The 19,262-nt window shown below is 42.5% G+C and overlaps 1 protein-coding gene across 1 annotated transcript; it reads left to right on the top strand.

Moving 5' to 3' along the window:
• Window positions 1-12,894: 12,894 nt before the first annotated feature.
• Window positions 12,895-19,051, top strand: klhl42 (kelch-like family, member 42). Its single transcript, XM_070901638.1, has 3 exons — window positions 12,895-13,902; window positions 16,260-16,453; window positions 17,168-19,051. The coding sequence occupies exons 1-3, from the start codon at window positions 13,151-13,153 to the stop codon at window positions 17,611-17,613; spliced, it is 1,392 nt and encodes a 463-aa protein (XP_070757739.1). The 5' UTR covers window positions 12,895-13,150; the 3' UTR covers window positions 17,614-19,051.
• Window positions 19,052-19,262: the final 211 nt, after the last annotated feature.

Genomic DNA, 19,262 nt, shown 5'->3' with positions numbered 1-19,262 from the left:
TGCAATGGAAAAAGATATAACGTACTAAATATTAGTTGATATCGGCTGTGAAAAAGATATTGGTTTAATTGAAAATAATAATTTGAAGAGCTAAAAGACACTCTCCATTGATAATGATTTTAAGTTACGAGAAAGTTTCACTGCAGTTTGAAAGATTTCCAAAATGGACGTTGTTTATCAAGAAAAGTCCCGAACAGTCTAAACAAGCAGGAGGGTTTTGAAAATAATGAGGAGAAAAGATCTAAACTATGCGAACTCAGTACAGAAAGAAAAAAACTGGGAATTAGAGAATCTTACTGAATTTTAAAATTCTTGTAGAAAATGGAACTGGCACGGAAGTTTAGATTTTGTGCTGAGAGAGAAATAAAACACAAGATTTGCCCAGTGAACGGGACCGTAAAAAAACCCGAAATGTTGGAATGTATACAGCTTGTGTGAAAATTGGATTTCAGTAAACAAAATAGCTATTCAAAATGTGTAGTCTCGTTTTAAATCAATTAAAAAAAAAATCTTTGGCAAGTATTTGAATTAGAAGCTCAGAAAACATTGGAGCTTAATCTAAAATGCCGTCTTTCCTGATGAGAAGACATTTATTATGACGGCTTTACTGATGATTTCTGCTGTTTAAACGGATTCCTAATTTCTAAGCAAGTTTTGAAGGCACAAAGACTTTAAAAAAATGATTGCGCGAAGTCACATAATGACATCAGGCCTTCTTACAAACCTGTAAAGGAGTTAACCCTTTCCATTGACAGCTGTTTTATACTGGACATTATTAATTTGGATTTCTTAATAGAATAAAAAAGACTCACCTGACAGATAGAGGAAATGGTGAGATAGTCAGAATAAAAATAAAACAGAACGACCCTATGTAATAATACTCACCTGATGCAAATAAAAGAAAGATACTCAAACAAAACAAATTCAAGAGTTAAAGGCTAAGATAAATAAGCTGGAAGAGATTTTTTTTTTAAATGGGACCAGACGGATAGTGCAGTGCGCAGCCATAGCACCATCACCTATGGCAATAGAGTCAATGTACCCGACAGTGGGTAAGTGTAGTCCACAAACCCAACCTAACCCTTACCTCCGATTTCACAGAGTGACCTCGACATGCATGGATAAAAGATGAGTAGACCAGAACCTAACACCTGGTGACAACCAGGCTATCTCTTTAAAATTTGCAAATAAAACACTCACCGAGATGGGACCGCAGCGGCTACTTCGACTCTGGAGACTCAGGATACTGGGAATCGTACGGCCCACGCAAGCACTGGTTAAAAGAGACGGACTACGAGAGATATAGCACACGCAGGAAAGACACAACTACATGAACTAGCTTTGTTTAATTTAATTGACGAAATATGCATCCCAGCAGCCAAGGACTGGAGCAAGGACAGAACTTATTTTAACGCATGGCTATGTATAGTGTATTAAGTAAGGTTGTAATGCAGCAGGCTGCCGATGCCATGGGCGCCAGTAGATTCCGAGGACAGGAGCAAGTTCATAGGACCAAAAAGGGAAGGGCGCAGAAATCCAACTGGATGGAATTTCAGTTCTAGAAGCTCATGCCTGGGCGGACCAAGCTGCAAACCAAGCAGCCAAATCCACCCCGCAAGAAACAGAAGGGTGGGAACAGAACGGAGCAAAAAGGTGGGGTGGGACCCCAGGATGTTTAGGAAAACTGGCCAATGGGATAAAATGAAGACCAAGGGAGGTCTCTGGAATATAAGGTGTATGTCCTGAAGCGTGACACGGTAACAACACGGAGAAGCCGGTATTGATCATGCGCAGCGCAAACAAGAAGGAATACAACCTAAAAAGGGGGGCGGATGGAGTGTGGAGGAAAGATGACAATGTAGTGGACCCGAAATAAAGGTCCGGCTGGGACACCAAACACGCCCAAAGGAAGCCCTACCGCTGCCCCGACAACCACCCTGGGGACAACAACGCTTCCCAGCACAGCCACGCAAGTCCCCCCATAAGCCCATCCATAAAGACTAGAGCTAAAGGGAGCTAGTAATGAAAGAATCTAAAGAAAGGATATAATTTGGGGTGTGTCAGCGACTACTCATTCTTCCTAACTTCTGTGGGAATGAAACTATAAGTCTATACCAGAACCTGACACAACGGATCCTCGAAGGCCCAGAATTCACTACCCTGAGATTTAATGTCAGAAAGGGAACATGACAAGGTCAAACAAAAAGGGGAATACTGCAAACACTAGGCACGGGTTATGCGGCAGGGGGTTACGATGATGAATTCCATAGACCTGTATGCAATAGACGACCGGGTTAACAACTTAACGCAAATGTTGAGGGATTTACTGGGGAGGGATATGGATAACCAAGCCCTACAAGCACGGTTGGGAGATGGCGCGGAAGGGGAACTGTTACAGGTGGCCCATACATTACAGAAGCATGCCAAGACAATAAATTTGATCCACGCAATGGGGAACGACATAAGTAAACGATTACAAGCTGAGATAGTTTACTCCGGGTATAGGGCCTGGATATTAAATGAAGTACATAATGAACATAACTTGGAGCAACTCCAGAATGGGGACATGCCAGATTGGATCCCGAACAGCATACTTAACAATGAATAACACATGCGAGGTACGAAGGAAAAGTCACGCATGGGTGCCAAAATTCGGATGTATTACTGGGCGGGTGAATATGATCGGATTTGTGTTGTCCATACCACAGTATGATGTAACAAAGGGAGACCCCTTATACCAGATCGATAATATCGGTGAAGTAACATAGAAACATAGAAACATAGAAAATAGGTGCAGGAATAGGCCATTTGGCCCTTCTAGCCTGCACCGCCATTCAATGAGTTCATGGCTGAACATTCAACTTCAGTACCCCATTCCTGCTTTCTCGCCATACCCCTTGATCCCCCTAGTAGTAAGGACCTCATCTAACTCCTTTTTGAATATATTTAGTGAATTGGCCTCAACAACTTTCTGTGGTAGAGAATTCCACAGGTTCACCACTCTCTGGGTGAAGAAGTTCCTCCGCATCTCGGTCCTAAATGGCTTACCCCTTATCCTTAGACTGTGACCTCTGGTTCTGGACTTCCCCAACATTGGGAACATTCTTCCTGCATCTAACCTGTCTAACCCCGTCAGAATTTTAAATGTTTCTATGAGGTCCCCTCTCATTCTTCTGAACTCCAGTGAATACAAGCCCAGTTGATCCAGTCTTTATTGATAGGTCAGTCCCGCCATCCCGGGAATCAGTCTGGTGAACCTTCGCTGCACTCCCTCAATAGCAAGAATGTCCTTCCTCAGGTTAGGAGACCAAAACTGTACACAATACTCCAGGTGTGGCCTCACCAATGCCCTGTACAACTGTAGCAACACCTCCCTGCCCCTGTACTCAAAAGTAAGAAACTAAACTCGGTTACGTTACCATCAGCCTGCCAGACGGGTGATTAAAATTAAATTAGTACGAAAGGCATTGACATAACCGACTGCTATAAAATTAACCAAGTGGTTTTATGTCGAGGTATGCCACGAATGACGAATGATGATTGCAGATTCCACCAAACAAACGGATGCATGCTGAATATCACTCCTCTCAAACACGATTCCGAAACAATCGCTGCTCCACAAGGGAATGGAGATTTGGAGTGTGAGCACAGGAGCAGCCAACCCAACGGTTAAGACCAGGGGAGGAGTCACCCCCTGTGTCATCACCAACCCTAACTTCTGTTTCAGGCCCATGGGAAAAATTTACATAAATGGATACCACATACATCCTGAGACAACGGAAATCATCCACGGAACGGTCACGGATACCCTTCGAGAGGGTACAAGGAGGCGGTATGGGAACCGCAAGAAAAACAGATACCCGAATTAAGTGAGGGACAATTGGTGCAATATCCAGCTGATGGAAGAAATAGACAAATCTACAAAGAGACACGAACACGATGCTGGCCAATCAGCCTTGGTACTCAAAACTGTGGAACATTGGACTTAATATTCAGATCCACCATGGATAAGAATTATATCACATGCAATTGTAGTAATACAAGGCCTGGTCCAGATGGTACTGGTAGGGCTAACCTGTGCATGAATTAAACAGGCCAAACGACACGGTAGAGCACACACTATGATTAAGGCCATAAGGGATGAAAGTTTAAGCAGTCCTATAGAAAGGACGTACCTTATATAATTCTGCGGGAAAGGTCTCAGGAGATCCCGAAGCTTGGGAGATGGCCACCCAGGTGAACGGACCTATCTGGAACTTGCTTGCAGGGAGATAGTGATCGGGAAATATGGCCAGCTTGGCGTATAGCCAAGGGCCAAAAGGGGGGAATTGTAAGAAAAATTTGGCATTCGCGGTACCAGCGGGACAAGGGTTAAATTGCTGGTTCCTGCACCAACCCGTAAGGAGGTAAAAGGCCTCTCTTCGGCCTTGTACCAAGGCTCCAGAAGTTATCAATTCAATAATATTCCGACAGGATACGATGTGACAATCTAAACAGACATTGATAAGACCTTGTGAAGAGGCTCGAGGCAGACTCACGGGCATCAAAGAGAATCAACAAATTCTAGTCACGGCCTAAGGTGGTCATGAGGGTCTTGGCCTGTCAATCCAAAGTAGCACTAATAAGGTAGTCCAATTAGAGAAGTAGCCCTGATAAGGTAGTCCAATTAGAAATCTAGGGAGGTCTTACCAGGGAATGGAGGGGTTTTTGAAATGTATAAAAGTTATATGATTGTGCTGTTCGGAGAGCATCTGCACTTACAGGTGGCTGTGATGAGAGGTGTTCCCGGACGTTTGTAATAAAAGATCATTATACCTTGCCATTCGTCTCTGTCTGCTAACTTCGGGGGCTGTTACGTGGGTTGGGGCGAGCGTCGACCCTTTATATCAGGGGGCCCGCTGGTGGGAGGAGAGCCTTCCCATTTTCCCCTTACACGGTATACGTCTTTTCTACTCCCTGCAGGATTCGAGACGCATATGCAATGGGCTGTAGTTGATCAGCTCGCATTTGGCACAGAACTGCAGTGAGGCTTTGCTCTGTGGCCCCGACCTCCAAATGGAAGGACTGCGTGGGGTCAGGAGGGATCAGACATGTGGCCTGTATCACTGCAGTTTTTAATTTAGCCATGGACTGGGTGTGGGTATCAGTCCATGCCGGGCGTATGTCATCACCCTGCTGTTTTATTAAATCATACAGGGGCTTTGCACACTCTGCAAAGCCTGGGATAAAATTCCTTTGGTATCCCATCAAACCCAAGAATGATCGTAGGGCTGTTTTCGAAGTGGGTAATGGCAGTCGCTGTATTATCTCCACCTTGTGAGAGTCGGGAGATGAACCCTCTGGAGAAATGGACACTCCCAGACCCATTCATTAACTAATTGAGCCTTATGGGGATTCACCTTTAGTCCCGCCTGAGCCAACAATGTCAAAAGTTTGTGCAAAAGGGCCAGATGCTCCTCCATGCTGTCAGTTGCCAGCAGTAGGTCGTCTACGTACTGCAGCAAACGGGTAGGGCGGGAAAAGTCTTTTAAAATTGCAGCCATTCTTTTGTGAAATATCGTGGGGGCATTGTGGAACCCCTGAGGCAAGCGTGTCCAGGTATAGCTCTGGTCCTCAAATGTGAACGCAAATTTATACTGGTCTTCCTTCTTATCAAGGTTGCTTCAGAATCCATTGGTGATGTCAAGGGTTGAGAAGTACTTGGAACCAGCAGGAATTTGAGATAATAAGGTAGGAGTTTCTCTTAATACTGGTGAGCAGGCTGGTGTTACAGAATGTAACTTTATGTAATCAATAGTCAGTCACCAGCTGCTATCAGGCTTTTTAACCGGCTTGCAGGTGAATTGGTTGTGAAAGTGCCTGTCCCAAGAACACCCTTTCGACTAGGGATTTTATGGTGTCTCGGATGTAAGGGTGACTCTCCCTTGGGATGGGGTGCTGTTTAGTGAATGAGTGGTGGGGTCCCTCAATAGATTCCTCGCCTGCCATTTTTCCAATCATGCTTGCACGTGGCAAACAGCGCTAGGTGTTTCCAAATTAATTTTGTTCCCTGGAGCGTCATACTCAGAGGGCTTTTTAATAGCAAAAACCGAATGAGCATCTGAAATTTCTATCACTCCTGTCATTTCTCCCAAACCCATCCAAACACAGTCCCGATTATAATCTGTCACCGCGCCATACTGATCCAACACATCAGTCCCTAAAATTCCCCTTCCGTCGGGCGTGGTCATCAGCATCGGTGCTGGGACCTTACCGGTGAGGCCTCCCAACTGAAGTTCAGTGGCCTTCCCTGTATATGTGGTGATTGTATCACTGTTAAACCTTTTAAGGGTCATATAACCCTTGCCCGCCGCTGCATGGTGTTCAGGGTATGGGGTGTGGATGATGGTAACGGCTGAGCCAGTATCGATAAGCATAATCTGCTGCCTGCCCCCTTTTAAGACAACAAGGACTACTGGTCTCCCGCTACCATCACGTCGGAACTCCACTTCCGACCAATCTTTGTGGGCCGAACCCTGTCATAGGGTCGATCCTGGAATGGATCCCTCTAATGAGTGTGCATCGGTGATTGCGTGCACCGGTGATGATTTTGCATCCTCCCCGTGGCAATTTGGGTTTGTATAAGGGTTATCAATTTATCCAATCTTTGATCTGTCACAGAGGGCTTGGATTCGTCCTGCGGGAGGTATCTATGCATTGCATCATGGTTCGGTGCTGGTCTGGGTCTACTGCAGTCTTTTGCTAGGTGGCCTACCTTCTTACAATTAAAGCACTGTCCCTTAAAGGGGTAGTTTCGAGATCCCTCCACCAATGACACTGGTTTATTTGCAGTGGGTGGTGACTTCCCCTTGTACTGGTCTTTTACCATCTCCCAGGCTATTTGAGCGTTGGTCTCTATATCTGTCCACTGGTTGGTGGGCCTCATGGCTATTCCCAGGGTGGTTTTAACAAAAGGGTGGAGTTGGATCAGGAACATCAATTTAAATTGTTCCTGATTCTTTCCTACTGTAGCATTAGCCGGTGCCTGGTTCTGTGTAAATTGATAGATATCGTACAGGCGATTACTGAAAGTTCTAGGGGTCTCTTCTGGGTGCTGCTTAGTTTGATTAAGCAGAGTCACTAAGTTTAAGTTTCGGATCACTAAATGGTTTAGGATCTTGGTTATGAGGGCATCGGCCGCTCGGGCAGCCTGGAGGACTGCTTCTGGCAGATCATCTTTTAGGGAAGTGGAACAGGCCAAGAAGAGGGCTCGTGTTAAGTCTCTCTCTTCCAACTCGGGGTGACCCCTCCTGAAATTTGCCCACCTCCTATTAACTTCCAGTGGATCGTCCCCATCATTAATGGGCCCCAACTCGTGGCTACATGCGTCAGCACCAGATATGGGCCGTGAGTCGGTATGGTTACTGGTGATGTTGCCGTGCGCATTACGTCATGAAGAAGTGGTTACTAGGGCTACGATTGGCTCTTGTGTCTCCAAGGTATCCCATTCTACACCACTCTCCTGGGGATTATACTGACTTCCTCTTCCCAATCTGTTTCCCCCTTTTTCCCTTCTGCTGTCTCTCTTATGGCTCCCCTTGTTTCTGCGGATACCAGGGCCTGCTGCTCCCCCCCCCCCCCCCAACTTACTTTTTAGCCTCACTATTTATAGTTGCACTGGGAGTGGTCTGCCTCCCTATGTGGCTTCTTAATGACTTCTCTTAATCCACCTCTAGCATCTTCTATCTCTTGCTGGAGCCTCAAGTTTTCCAATTTATATTTTTTTAACTCTAATTTGTTTTCATTTGCTTCAACAACAGCTGTGGTGGCATTTAAGTTTGAAAGGCTTCGTTGCTGTAGCAGTGAGGCTGCCTGTTCGGCCCCTCTTTCTAATTGCTTAATACTGTGGTTTAAACGGCCAAATTCTTGTCTTAAATGCTGTATTTCTCCCTCTTCACTGCTTCACAAGTTGGAGGTGTTCTTCCTTTTGCTGTTTTATACCTTCAATCTCTCTTTCTTTTAACTGAATCTCTTTTATTTACAATTCTTTCAAATCTTATATCTCTTTGGTGTCTTGCCTCATTAATTCCTCATCTCTCCTGGCACAATAAAAAGCGCTAAATGCCATGAGACTGTTGGCCCGTTTTGATCTCAGCTCTCCCCTATCTACCTTCTCCTGGATGAGTTTCACCATTTCCCCAAATGATGCGGGTCTACCCTCGTGCTGTGCCTGTGTCCTTAACTCTTCTGCATCTTGTATCCGGAGCTTTTTGAACAACCTCTCCTGATAAACTAGTTCAACATTACTTTTTATTGTTGGCTTTCTGTCCATGTGTCTTTTGAACAGTTCCAACTATCGAGATGACTGCTCCCCTAAGACACAACTCCCAATCCATTTAATTGTTTCAATTATACTTGCAACACAGGTTAGAATCGCAACTCCCGAGATTTCCAATTGTTCAAAAGAATCATCAAAAAGCTGTCTCGCCAGTTGCCCGCATTCTCCACCAATTTTGTAAGATTTCTGAATCTCTCTGGGCTTATATTTGACAGTGAGACGATTTGTTCAAACCAATTGGAAGGGTTTATTAAAAACATACACACATGCACATTAGCAGCAGTGATCAGTTATCTTAAAAAGACACACACATGCACATTACCAACAGTTGTCAATTATGTTATAACAGAGCTACAATGAGGTTATAATAATGAGTGATGTATGTTACGTCCCTTTTGCTGGCTGGTTTGGACACACGGCTTGCTGTTTTAGCTGGTCTGCAGGGATGTCTCGTGCCGTGTGTCCCAGAGAGAGAGCAACCTGTGTGGCATGAGTTTTTAAATCCCTTAAGTCCATTGTCCCTCCTAAAGCCTCATGATTGGATCTTGGCTCCAGGGCAGCTCCTTATTGACTCTCCTCACACATGTGGCTGTCTGATCTGGCTCAGCCATCTCTGATTAGTTTAAATGGCTTTCCAATACACAAAACCCATGCGGCAGCTCTGGGGGCTTTCATTTTGTTTCTTACAAAACTTAGCCCATACTGGCAATCTGTGGGCTTCCATTTTATCTCAACACAAACAGGCCTTTCCGTTAATCTACACTTTTATCATTTATACATACACATAATCAATTTTAAACATTAATAAACACTTTTATTCTTGCAGTCATACCAAATATTCCAGCCAGGCAGCACAAAAAAGATGCAGATCAAATCTCTATACGGAACCAACAATGTGCTTCAACCTCAATCTCAGAAGAAGAATTTCTATTGTATTATTGTGACATTTTCCATTTCTCACAGCAACCATCATAGATCTCAGAGGTGAAAGGACAGTCTGCAAACTTATTGTGCCAAACACTTTCTTTACCACCTGTATACTCTTGCCGACAGTTTCAATCTCAGAAATAGAGTTTAGAGCAGAACAACCTAGGCTCATTACTCACATGTAGGAGACTTAATGTGTGGTTATATAATTCAAACTGCCTTTTTATAATCTCTGTATTTTTCCATTATAAATGGGAGATCATGGTTGGTGCATTTGAGGTCAGGTTTCCATCCATGCCACAGCAGTGAAACAGCCTTAATCAAATCACAATTAATGTCCTCTGTGTCTGTTACCATGGTGCACTTTCAGTCCTCATCCTCCACAACCTCTCTGCAGCCTTTGACACCACTGACCACACCATGCTTCTTCAAATCACCTTCTCTGTTGTCCAGCTCTATGAGACTGCCTTCACTTGGTTCCACTCTTGCCTATCCAATCATAGCTACAACAATTGATTTTCTTCCCATCCCCCACACCTTTATCTCTGGAGTCCTCCAAGGATCTATCCTTGACCCCAACCTCTTCCTCATACATACTGTCCCTTTGTCACATCATCTGAAGACATGGGGTCAGCTTCTACATGTGCAGTAATGGCACTTAGCTTTACTTCACTACCTCTCTTGACCCCTCTGTGTAGTCAGATTGCTTCTCTGACATCCAGTCCTGGATGAGCTGCAATTTTCTTCCAGTTAAACATTGGAAAGACTGAAGCTATAAACTCCAAATCCTTGCCACCAATTCCATCCTGTTCCCTGGCCACTGCCTCAGATTGAAGTCAACTGTTCACATTGACCCCGAGCTAAGCTCCTGAACGCATATCCTCTCCATCACAAAGACCACTGCTCTGCTTCCTTTCCTCAGCCCATGTCCTGCTGAAGACCTCATCTATGTCTTTGTCACCTCCAGGCTTTACTATTCCAATACATTTTGGGCCAGCACTCCATCCTCCACCCTCACTAAACTTCAGCTCATCCAAAACTCTGCTGCCCGTATCCTAGCCCACATCAAGTCCTGCTCACCCAGCACCCCTGTGCTCGTTGACCTATGCTGGCTTCTGGTCTCTAACATCTCCAATTTAAAATTCTCATGCTCATGTTCGAATCCCCTTGTCGCCTCGCCCCTCCCCATCCCTGTTACTTCCTTGAGCCTTACAATCCTCCAAGTACTCAACGTTCCTCCAACTCTGGCCTCTTACCTGACGCATCCTCTACTACCTTCACCCTACCGTTGGTGGCTGTTCATTCAGACACCTGGGTCCTCTGCTTTGAAATTCTCTCACTGAAGCTCTCTGCCTTCTCACCTCCTTTAAGACCGTCCTTAAACTCTACCTCTTTGACTAAGCTTCTAGTCACATCTCCTAATATCTCCTTCTCTGGCTCAGTGTTAATTTTTGTCTGATTAGGCTTCTGTGAAACACCATGACACATTAAAGGCGCTATATAAATGCAAATTTTTGTAGCATTGCATTGTAAAGTGAATTATAATTATTTTACAAAGTTAAGTACAGATGAAACAGAGTATCTAGTTTATCCTCCAAGAGAATTCCACCACCCCATCACAGTATCTGACTGCCTCTTGAATGATTCCAGAGATTTTGTCTCCACTACCCAATCCAGAAGCAATATTCCAGAGATTAATCACTCATCGGTCTGAAATTATCTTTTACTAGCTTCTACTTATATCCCCTGAAATAATGAGCCATTTATATTCTATTTAGTATCTTGTAAGAGTATTAGCTTGCTTTGAGTCATAGGCCAGTTTGGCCGAATGGCATGTTTCTGTATTCTATGTGACTCTCTATATATATGTATGTATGTAAAAGGGCGTGGGTTTTTCTCCACTCCAGGACTTGAGTACATTATCTAGGCTGATACTTGATGTAGTACTGAGGCAGTGATACTGTTATGTCTTCAGATGCTCTAATAATGACTCCACGAGACAATGTGTTGTGCTTGAACTGTAGTGACCTTAGTCCATTTAATGTAATTCCAGAGTGAGGATCACATCTGGTGGCTTGCCTTTTATACTAGACCTGGCACATCTGAAAAGGTAACCTACAAGTCTCCCACTGCAGTGCCCTCTGGTGGAACACCTTGAAATAGTACAAGCAGTAACCATGTAGGATACATGATAGATACATTGTTGGAGATGCCGTATTTCAGGTGAGACATTAAACAAAGGCCCTGTTTGCCTGTTACAGTGGATGTAAAAGATCCTGCGGTATTATTTGAAGAGGAGCAGGGGAGTTTCTCCCTTGTTTTGGCCAATATTTATCCCTCAACCACCACCATCAAAACAGATTATGTGTGGGACCTTGCTGCACATAGATTGTCTGCTATGTCTGTCAACATAACAGCAACTACACTTCAAAACAAATTCATTAGTTGTGCAGTGCTTTGAGACTTCAAAGGCCCTATATAATACAGGGGCTATGGTCTTTCTTATAGACTTCAACAAGGTCCCCTCTCATTCACCTCCTAAAGATTGTGAATTTGTCTAAACTTTCCTCCTGATTCAGTTCTCTGAAACTAATAGGCTTGCTCTGTACTCCTTTGGTTCTTTTGCCAGTCACTTTAAATCTGTGTCCTCTAGTTCAACCTTTGTACATTGGTGATTCCAGAACTGAACGCTATACTCAAGATGTGCTCTGACCAGAGCATGATACAGTTTCAGCATGATGCTGCAAACTTCTATTTTAATAAATCATAGAATGGTTACAGGATGGATGAAGGCCATTCGGCCCGTTGAGTCCATGCCAGTTCTCTGCAAGAGCACCTCAGCTCGTTCCACATCCCCACCCTTTCCCCGTAGCCCTACAAATGTTTTTCATTCAGGTACTGATCCAATTCCCTTTTGAAAGCTGTGATTGAGTCTGCCCCCACCACCCTCTCAGGCAGTGCATTCCAGATCCTAATCACTCGCTGCGTAAAAAAGTTTGTTCTTATGTTACCTTTGGTTCTTTTGCCAGTCACCTTAAATCTGTGTCCTCTGGTTCTTGACCCTTCCGCTAATGGGAACAGTTTCTCTCTATCCACTCTGTCTAGATCCCTCATGATTTGGTACACCTCTATCAAATCTCCTCTCAATCCCCTCTGCTCCAAGGCAAACAACCCCAGCTTCTCCAGTCTATGATCCAATAATATAACTCAGGATTGTTGATGTCTGGATTGAATACATGTTGAGTTATTTCTTCAAGAGAAGTACAGATAAACATAGACTTTCTCTTTAAAATGCTGTGCTTTCTAATTGTTTTGTCGTTTGCTCAGCTTTGTTTATATCAGTTGTTTAAATATATACAGTTGAAAAAAAAATTCGAGGTACAGCATTTGTGAAACAATCTTTTTAACAACATGTTACAATAATGTAGTCATTAATGTTTTCTAAAAACACTGATATAGGCTGTAACAGATAATATAAGGGACTTGAAGACGCTGTAATTTCATGGACAATCTGAGCGGTTGGAGTGCCTTTAAATGGTAAGGTGAGAGAACGGCAGATTGTGCAGCATGTTGCCTTTTACGTCGGAGATTGGTTGTTGGAAACGGAACGAGAAGTGACGATTCTGAAATGACAAGGATACAGGATTAAACAAGCAAGTGAGCAGACTCTTAAACTTCATCTGAATATGCATGAAAACGGAGCAAGCATTTAGTGGTCGCAGGCAATGTGTGCAACAAGGTTCTGCTGTTAAATTGAACGGAACACAATAATGTTGAGCTGAAACTGATGCATTGCCTGATGTAGGCCTGCGTGGATGGTCTGGATAAATGTAAATAACAGCTGGAACTCTCCACTTAAGGAAAACGATCCCACGGACGGATATTCAGCCCTCGTCTGCTGATACCATGTCTTCCGAAGAAATCATTGCAATCGTAATAGAAGATAAGACGTACAATGTCAGCAAAAGTAAGTTAATTGAGAAAAGCGACTATTTCAGAGCCCTCTATAATTCTGGGATGAAGGAATCCGAAGAGGACTCGGTACAGTTGCAAGGTTTGAGTGTTCGTGGACTGGAGCTGGTCATTGAATTCATCATTACCTCTAAAGTACATTTTGATAACGAGACACTAGAAGATTTGGTGGAAACGGCATCTTTTCTCCAGGTGACTTCCATCTTGAACCTGCTCCTCTCTGAGGTTAAGGTGGACAACTGTGTGGAGTTATATAAACTTTCTGAAATTTATGGAATCAGTGACCTTATGAATGCCTCTCTCAAGTTCATGGTATGTCATTACCATCCCATGCTAAGAAGGCAGGAATTCCGGCATCTACCGAGCACTTTGCGTCAACAGATCAAGGAGATGCGTCTTAAAGGCACCGCTACCTTGATGGCTGTTGGGGATTTCGTCAACGCCGCCTTCGACCTGGTTCCATGGTCAATGCTGAGAAATGATGAGGTGGCCCAGAAATGGCTTCCCCTGGCTAACAACTTCCCTCCGGACATTTTGAATGTGAGAGGTTATGGCTCGATAGTCCTGAATAATTACCTTTTTATTGTTGGTGGATACAGGATGACTAGTCAGGAAATCGCGGCTGCACATTGCTACAACCCCTGCAAAAACGAGTGGAATCAGATTGCGCCAATGAACCAAAAAAGGTACCGAGATCATTTGAATGACTCTCTTGGAGTTCACTCTCACCACATGGCGATATTAGAAATGCTATTTTCCCCCCCAGAATCTCTCTTCTGTTACAAAAACTACTGCAATATTTTTTACGAATAAAATTACATGTCTCAAAAATGTCAACAGTACGGTTCTACAACATTTCCAAGAAAGGTTGGCTTTCCCATAAGCAACGTTTTTACACTTGTGGCTGATACGAGTGGTGAGGCTGACCAGATAATTCATTTGGGTGTGGGATGGGTGGGTGGGGAGTCTCCAGTGAAGAACAGTGACCTCACCAGTTGGGATACTCACCAGATGTGTATGGCCAATTCTCTCTTTGTAAATGTAACACCTGTTCCGGCTTTTCAACTGAAGCAAAGTTAATTAAAACCAGTATTTTGGAAGCCCAATAAATGGGTTGAAACTATTTTGTTACTTACTTTGATATTACACTGATGTAACAGTGGAAGTATAATTTTAATTTCCTCTGATAATTCTCATATCAGCATTAAAAATAAAACACAAATGTTTTACAGCATTGAATGAGCATCATTGCTGTATATTTGTCAGATGTAACACTGACATTGTCCCAGTGTAGTTGTGCTGCCACTGGATTGTTCATGGGTTTTAAATATATAAAAGGCACAATTTACAGCCTTGTGCAACATTTGTAACTGTGCCTTATTAATCTGCATGTCGGGCTATAATGTCCAGAGTGCACGTAAGCTACTATGCAATCATCAAGATATTATGTAAACTATTAAGTTTTGCTTATAACCACTCAGTAAGCCAGAACTGGCTACATCCAGTAGGGAATATAAACCAGTAAGTGTTTGCACTGTTCCAAGTATTCCTTTTCAGCAAGAGAGCTGTCTGTTTTTCCCTTAACTAAGCTGCATTAAAGAAATGGGCACTTGGCAAACTGTTACAGGCCACTCAATATGTTCATAATTTCCTAAGGTTTTAAACTTCCATTAGTTTATTCTATTTGTCTTGTCCTTCTGCCCTGAGCACAACTTCAGAACAGCTAGGTCATTTTTAAATTAAAGTTTTGCGACAGCGGACATTATACTTTTACCACCCATTTTCTTCGTATTACATGAATCTCAACACCCCAAGAAAAGTATGAATATTTTTTGTTCTATGTCTAGTCTGTGCCAGCCTGACCTCCAATTCTAATGGAGCCTTCCAAATTATTTGCAATAGGACTGTGTCTTTATGAGGAAGAGACCTGGGTACACTGAAGGAATTCCTGTGACCTTATTTTTTCCTGTCGCACAAGTACTTTAAAAAAACCTTGATATGATGAAATGTTTGTATAAAGGATGAGATGGTGCATACAAGAACAACGACAGCCAGTATATTTCAGCTGTTGCTTGAAATATTTGGAATATACACACAATGAACAGCATCAGGCTACATTTTAGGAAGCCAGCAGGAGACTCAGACATTAGAAGGCAATTTGAGGGACAACCGTCATAATTTCAGCAGACGTTCAGCAGTGGTAGTATAGTATGAGTCACTTCACCCAAGATATTATGTTGTAACCTTCCTTTCCTGCTAGTCCTCTAGTGGCCTGATATCATCTGGGCTGTGATTACAATGTCAACTAGATACTGAGCCTGCTGCATTTGACACTACTTTGTGCCATGAACCTGGGGAAGGCTAAAGGGAGTGAGATATTTGTACATGAAGGGCAGCACATTTATTGGGCTGCTCATTTTTAGAAAGTGATTTCTCGTAAGTACCATTTCCCTTTTAATTCTTCTAATAAGTCCACCTTTACCCTTGGCATAGTCAGGGCTGCAGCATGCATATTGACTTTCAATGCACTTTTATAATCATATCTGAAACTTGGATCTGAATTTAGTCTCGCTTGACCGGATCCAACTCTTCTGTCTGCTGGCTATTATAGTTGTATGAGAAATGAGAATCTCAAGCTACAGAGCATAGGCCCACAGCACAAAGTTATCCTGAATTCAACATGACTAAGCGCTACATTGTCAATCTGACTCGGAGGTTACAGGATGGCTGGTTAGGAATATGGAAAATGACACACTGGTGCTGTAGGCAATGGGTTTGGGGGTGAGGTACGTTGTTGTGATAGAGGGAACTCTGCTCTGCATCTAACCATGCCACACCTGAACTGGGAATGCTTGACACTGACAATCAAAATAGAGAGTATTCTATTGCTAACACTAACTTACTTTACTTTGAGCACAAAATCTATATATTTTTTTGTCACTTAAAATGACCATATTCTATAAGCTCTCGTTGAAACTGCAAGTGTTTTTGAAAAATATAGTATTCAGCGTTTTATACTATTTCCATGTTTCTGTTTCTTTAGATCAAATTTTAAACTTCTGGCTGTAAGTGGGAAATTGTATGCAGTAGGTGGGCAATCACTTTGCAATGTTGAATGTTACAATCCAGAGATAGATTGGTGGAGTTTTGTAGCCTCAATGCCAGATCCTCTTGTGGAGTTCTCAGCCTGTGAATGTAAAGGGATGATCTATGTAATGGGTGGATACACAACACGAGGTGAGATGTTTTTTAGCTCTAGGTTTTAAGAGATTTGTTGTCTGCCTGCATGAATACAATATATATATATTAAAAATAAAAATTAATCCTTTATGACCAATTGGTGCACTGACTAGTGGCACCATGGCAATGATGAGACACTGATTTGACTTCCCTCATTCTTTTGAGTTCTATTCCTAAACAGAAATTGGAGAGCAGTTGGAGAAAATTAGTGAATTAAAAATTGCATTTAAGTTTACATTCACTCTAATGTAGTGTCGTACACTCATTCCCTTGCATGTCTGAGAATAGCTTGGCGTGCTTGAGCAAATAACATTTTATCTCTGTGATAAGATTTTTCCTGCCATAATGTGGAGAATCACATCAAGGGTCAGCACATGTGAGCTTCAAGTGGTTCGACTGCCTTTTGGATACTCTGATTATACCCTGATATCTACATGTCATCTGTCTCCACAACAGTTGAACACATTCAATTGCCACTCTAGCCGATGGTGCAATTTGGTGCAACTTTTGTCCAGTGTGCATTTTTCTTTTCAAAATCTATATTTTGGTTTTGTAATTGAGGTTAAACCTGGTTGTTTTGAAAATGAAACTACATGCTTAAAATGATACTTCTCAGCTTTGACAGTGTTCGGTTATCCACTTTGTAATTCTATGCATGTTTAGAAGTATTTATCTTGTTATTAAATTCATTAAAAATACTTTTAATTTCAGATAGAAATATGAACATATTGCGATACTGCCCGACCTCAGATGCCTGGACTGTGTTAGAATCCTGTGAGGTCCATATTCGTAAACAACAAATGGTTTCCCTGGAAGATACGATCTATCTTGTGGGTGGCTGCATCCATGAAAAAGATGGAAGTAGAAAGGGAAGCCATTCTGAAGGCGTGCTCACTATACAGTCCTACAATGTGACTACTAGGGAATGGCTGTACCTCCAGGAAATCACATTAAAATCAGGACTAAATTTAACTTGTACATTGCACAATGATGGAATCTACATCATAAGCAAAGATATTACACTATCGACCAGTCTTGAACATCGTGTATTCCTGAAATACAATGTATTTTCAGATATGTGGGAAATATTCCATCGTTTTCCAACATATGGACAAAACATTTTACTTTGCTCGTTGTATTACCCTAATGTAATTTAAAAGGCATTGTTTTGTGTGGAAATACAGTAACAGCAGCAAGATCCCTAAAATGAGGATGGACAGTTGAAATGGGCTAATTTAATGGTGCCACACTGCTCTGTATTGGAGCAGATCATTTCTCTCGGACATTTAGTAAAGAACTAAAAGATCACAATTGTAATAGAAACATCAGTTGACTCCTACATAATGGGGTTTGCATGAAAAATAATATTTGGGGAACAAAGTCTAGAATCATTGACAAAAGGCTAAGACTAATGAATTGCTTTGAATTAATAGTACAAACGTATTACACCTGTTCTTTGCCTTTAAATAAATGTAATACAGTGCTTGGTAATAGCCACTTGAGAAGGGGTCTCTAGTCTTATTCTGAAATGGCTGTTGATGGCAAGGCTGGCTTCCAGTGAAGCATAATGTTGGGCCTGTGAGTGCATTCTCATCCATGATGTGCCTTCAGTGCAGTATGCTTATAATCTAATAAAAGTTCAATTTTGCCCATCTAAAAGCCTTTTGGCCACTCCACATAGTAATAGTTTCCAATTAAATTTATATGGACATTTCACCAGCATCTCATAAAATGTGCAGTAGCTATCTGGCTTGCAGATCACTGCTATTTTATATATAAATGTGTATTTTGAAATGTGAATGTCTCTGTCAAGTTTCCTTTTAAAAATGAAGCCATTGCAAAGTCTTAATCAATTTCAACAGTTGTTCTGTCTTTATATTATGTATTTAATTTATTTTTGTTGAACATTTGTGTCAAAATATCGAGTGAAGAGGAGTGATGACATTGTTGGAGCTAGTTTCCTGGGTCTGGCTGTGTGCATGCTGAATTCACACTGAGGCTGGAATTTTCTGGAGGTAAGTGGGTTTGGGTGACCTCTGAGGCAGGTAGGAAACCCAGGAGGCCCTGCTGACTTTAATGGCGGAGCCTGCTTTGCATGTGAAGCCTTGGTTTCCTGCCTGCAGCCAGCCAGATTTAGAGGCTGGTTGGCTGCGGGCAGGTAGGCATGCAGCTGCATAGAGGGAGAGTTCGGTCCAGGGGAAGGATAGGGAAAGGATAAGGTTGGTTAGGGATCATGGAGGTCTCGGTCACTTACCTCCTGGATCCAGCAATTCATGCCTCACTTTTAACTGCTGGGTTGTGTGAACCCTGTCCACATGCAGTTATTTGCAAAATGGAGGTGACAAAAAAGGGTTCCAGCATCATTATAATATTTAAATTGACGTTCCACCACTGGGAGCAGTTTGGTCGCTTGTCTCCTTCCTGCTTCCGTTAAAACTGAAGGTGGGCGGGATCAGGTCAGGAATTAAATTTTTTATCAATTTAACTACCCCCCTCGCTCCAAACCCACCTGTTTTTTAGGGGGAAATTCCGGCCTTGTTTCTGGCACACATTCATTCTGCCTGGGTTTAAGTTTTCCATTTGACTGTCGCTGAAACAAATCCTGATATTACATAATAAAATTACTCTTACAAATCTCTAATGTATTAAAAAAAATTACTGTTATGTATTTGTCATTACTTTGTGTCCACCTCTATTATAAATTCCTATGTTCACAGTTACAATGGAAATTGCTTATGTGAAACATTCCTATGCTCCAGCAACTCTACCCAAATTATTGTATGTTTTGCTATTTAACCACAAATAA

Source organism: Pristiophorus japonicus, chromosome 15 (genome assembly GCF_044704955.1).
Source record: "Pristiophorus japonicus isolate sPriJap1 chromosome 15, sPriJap1.hap1, whole genome shotgun sequence".
NCBI lineage: Eukaryota > Metazoa > Chordata > Chondrichthyes > Pristiophoridae > Pristiophorus > Pristiophorus japonicus.
The sequence above is the reverse complement of the archived record's forward strand: the minus strand, read 5'-3'. Positions and strand labels throughout refer to the sequence as shown.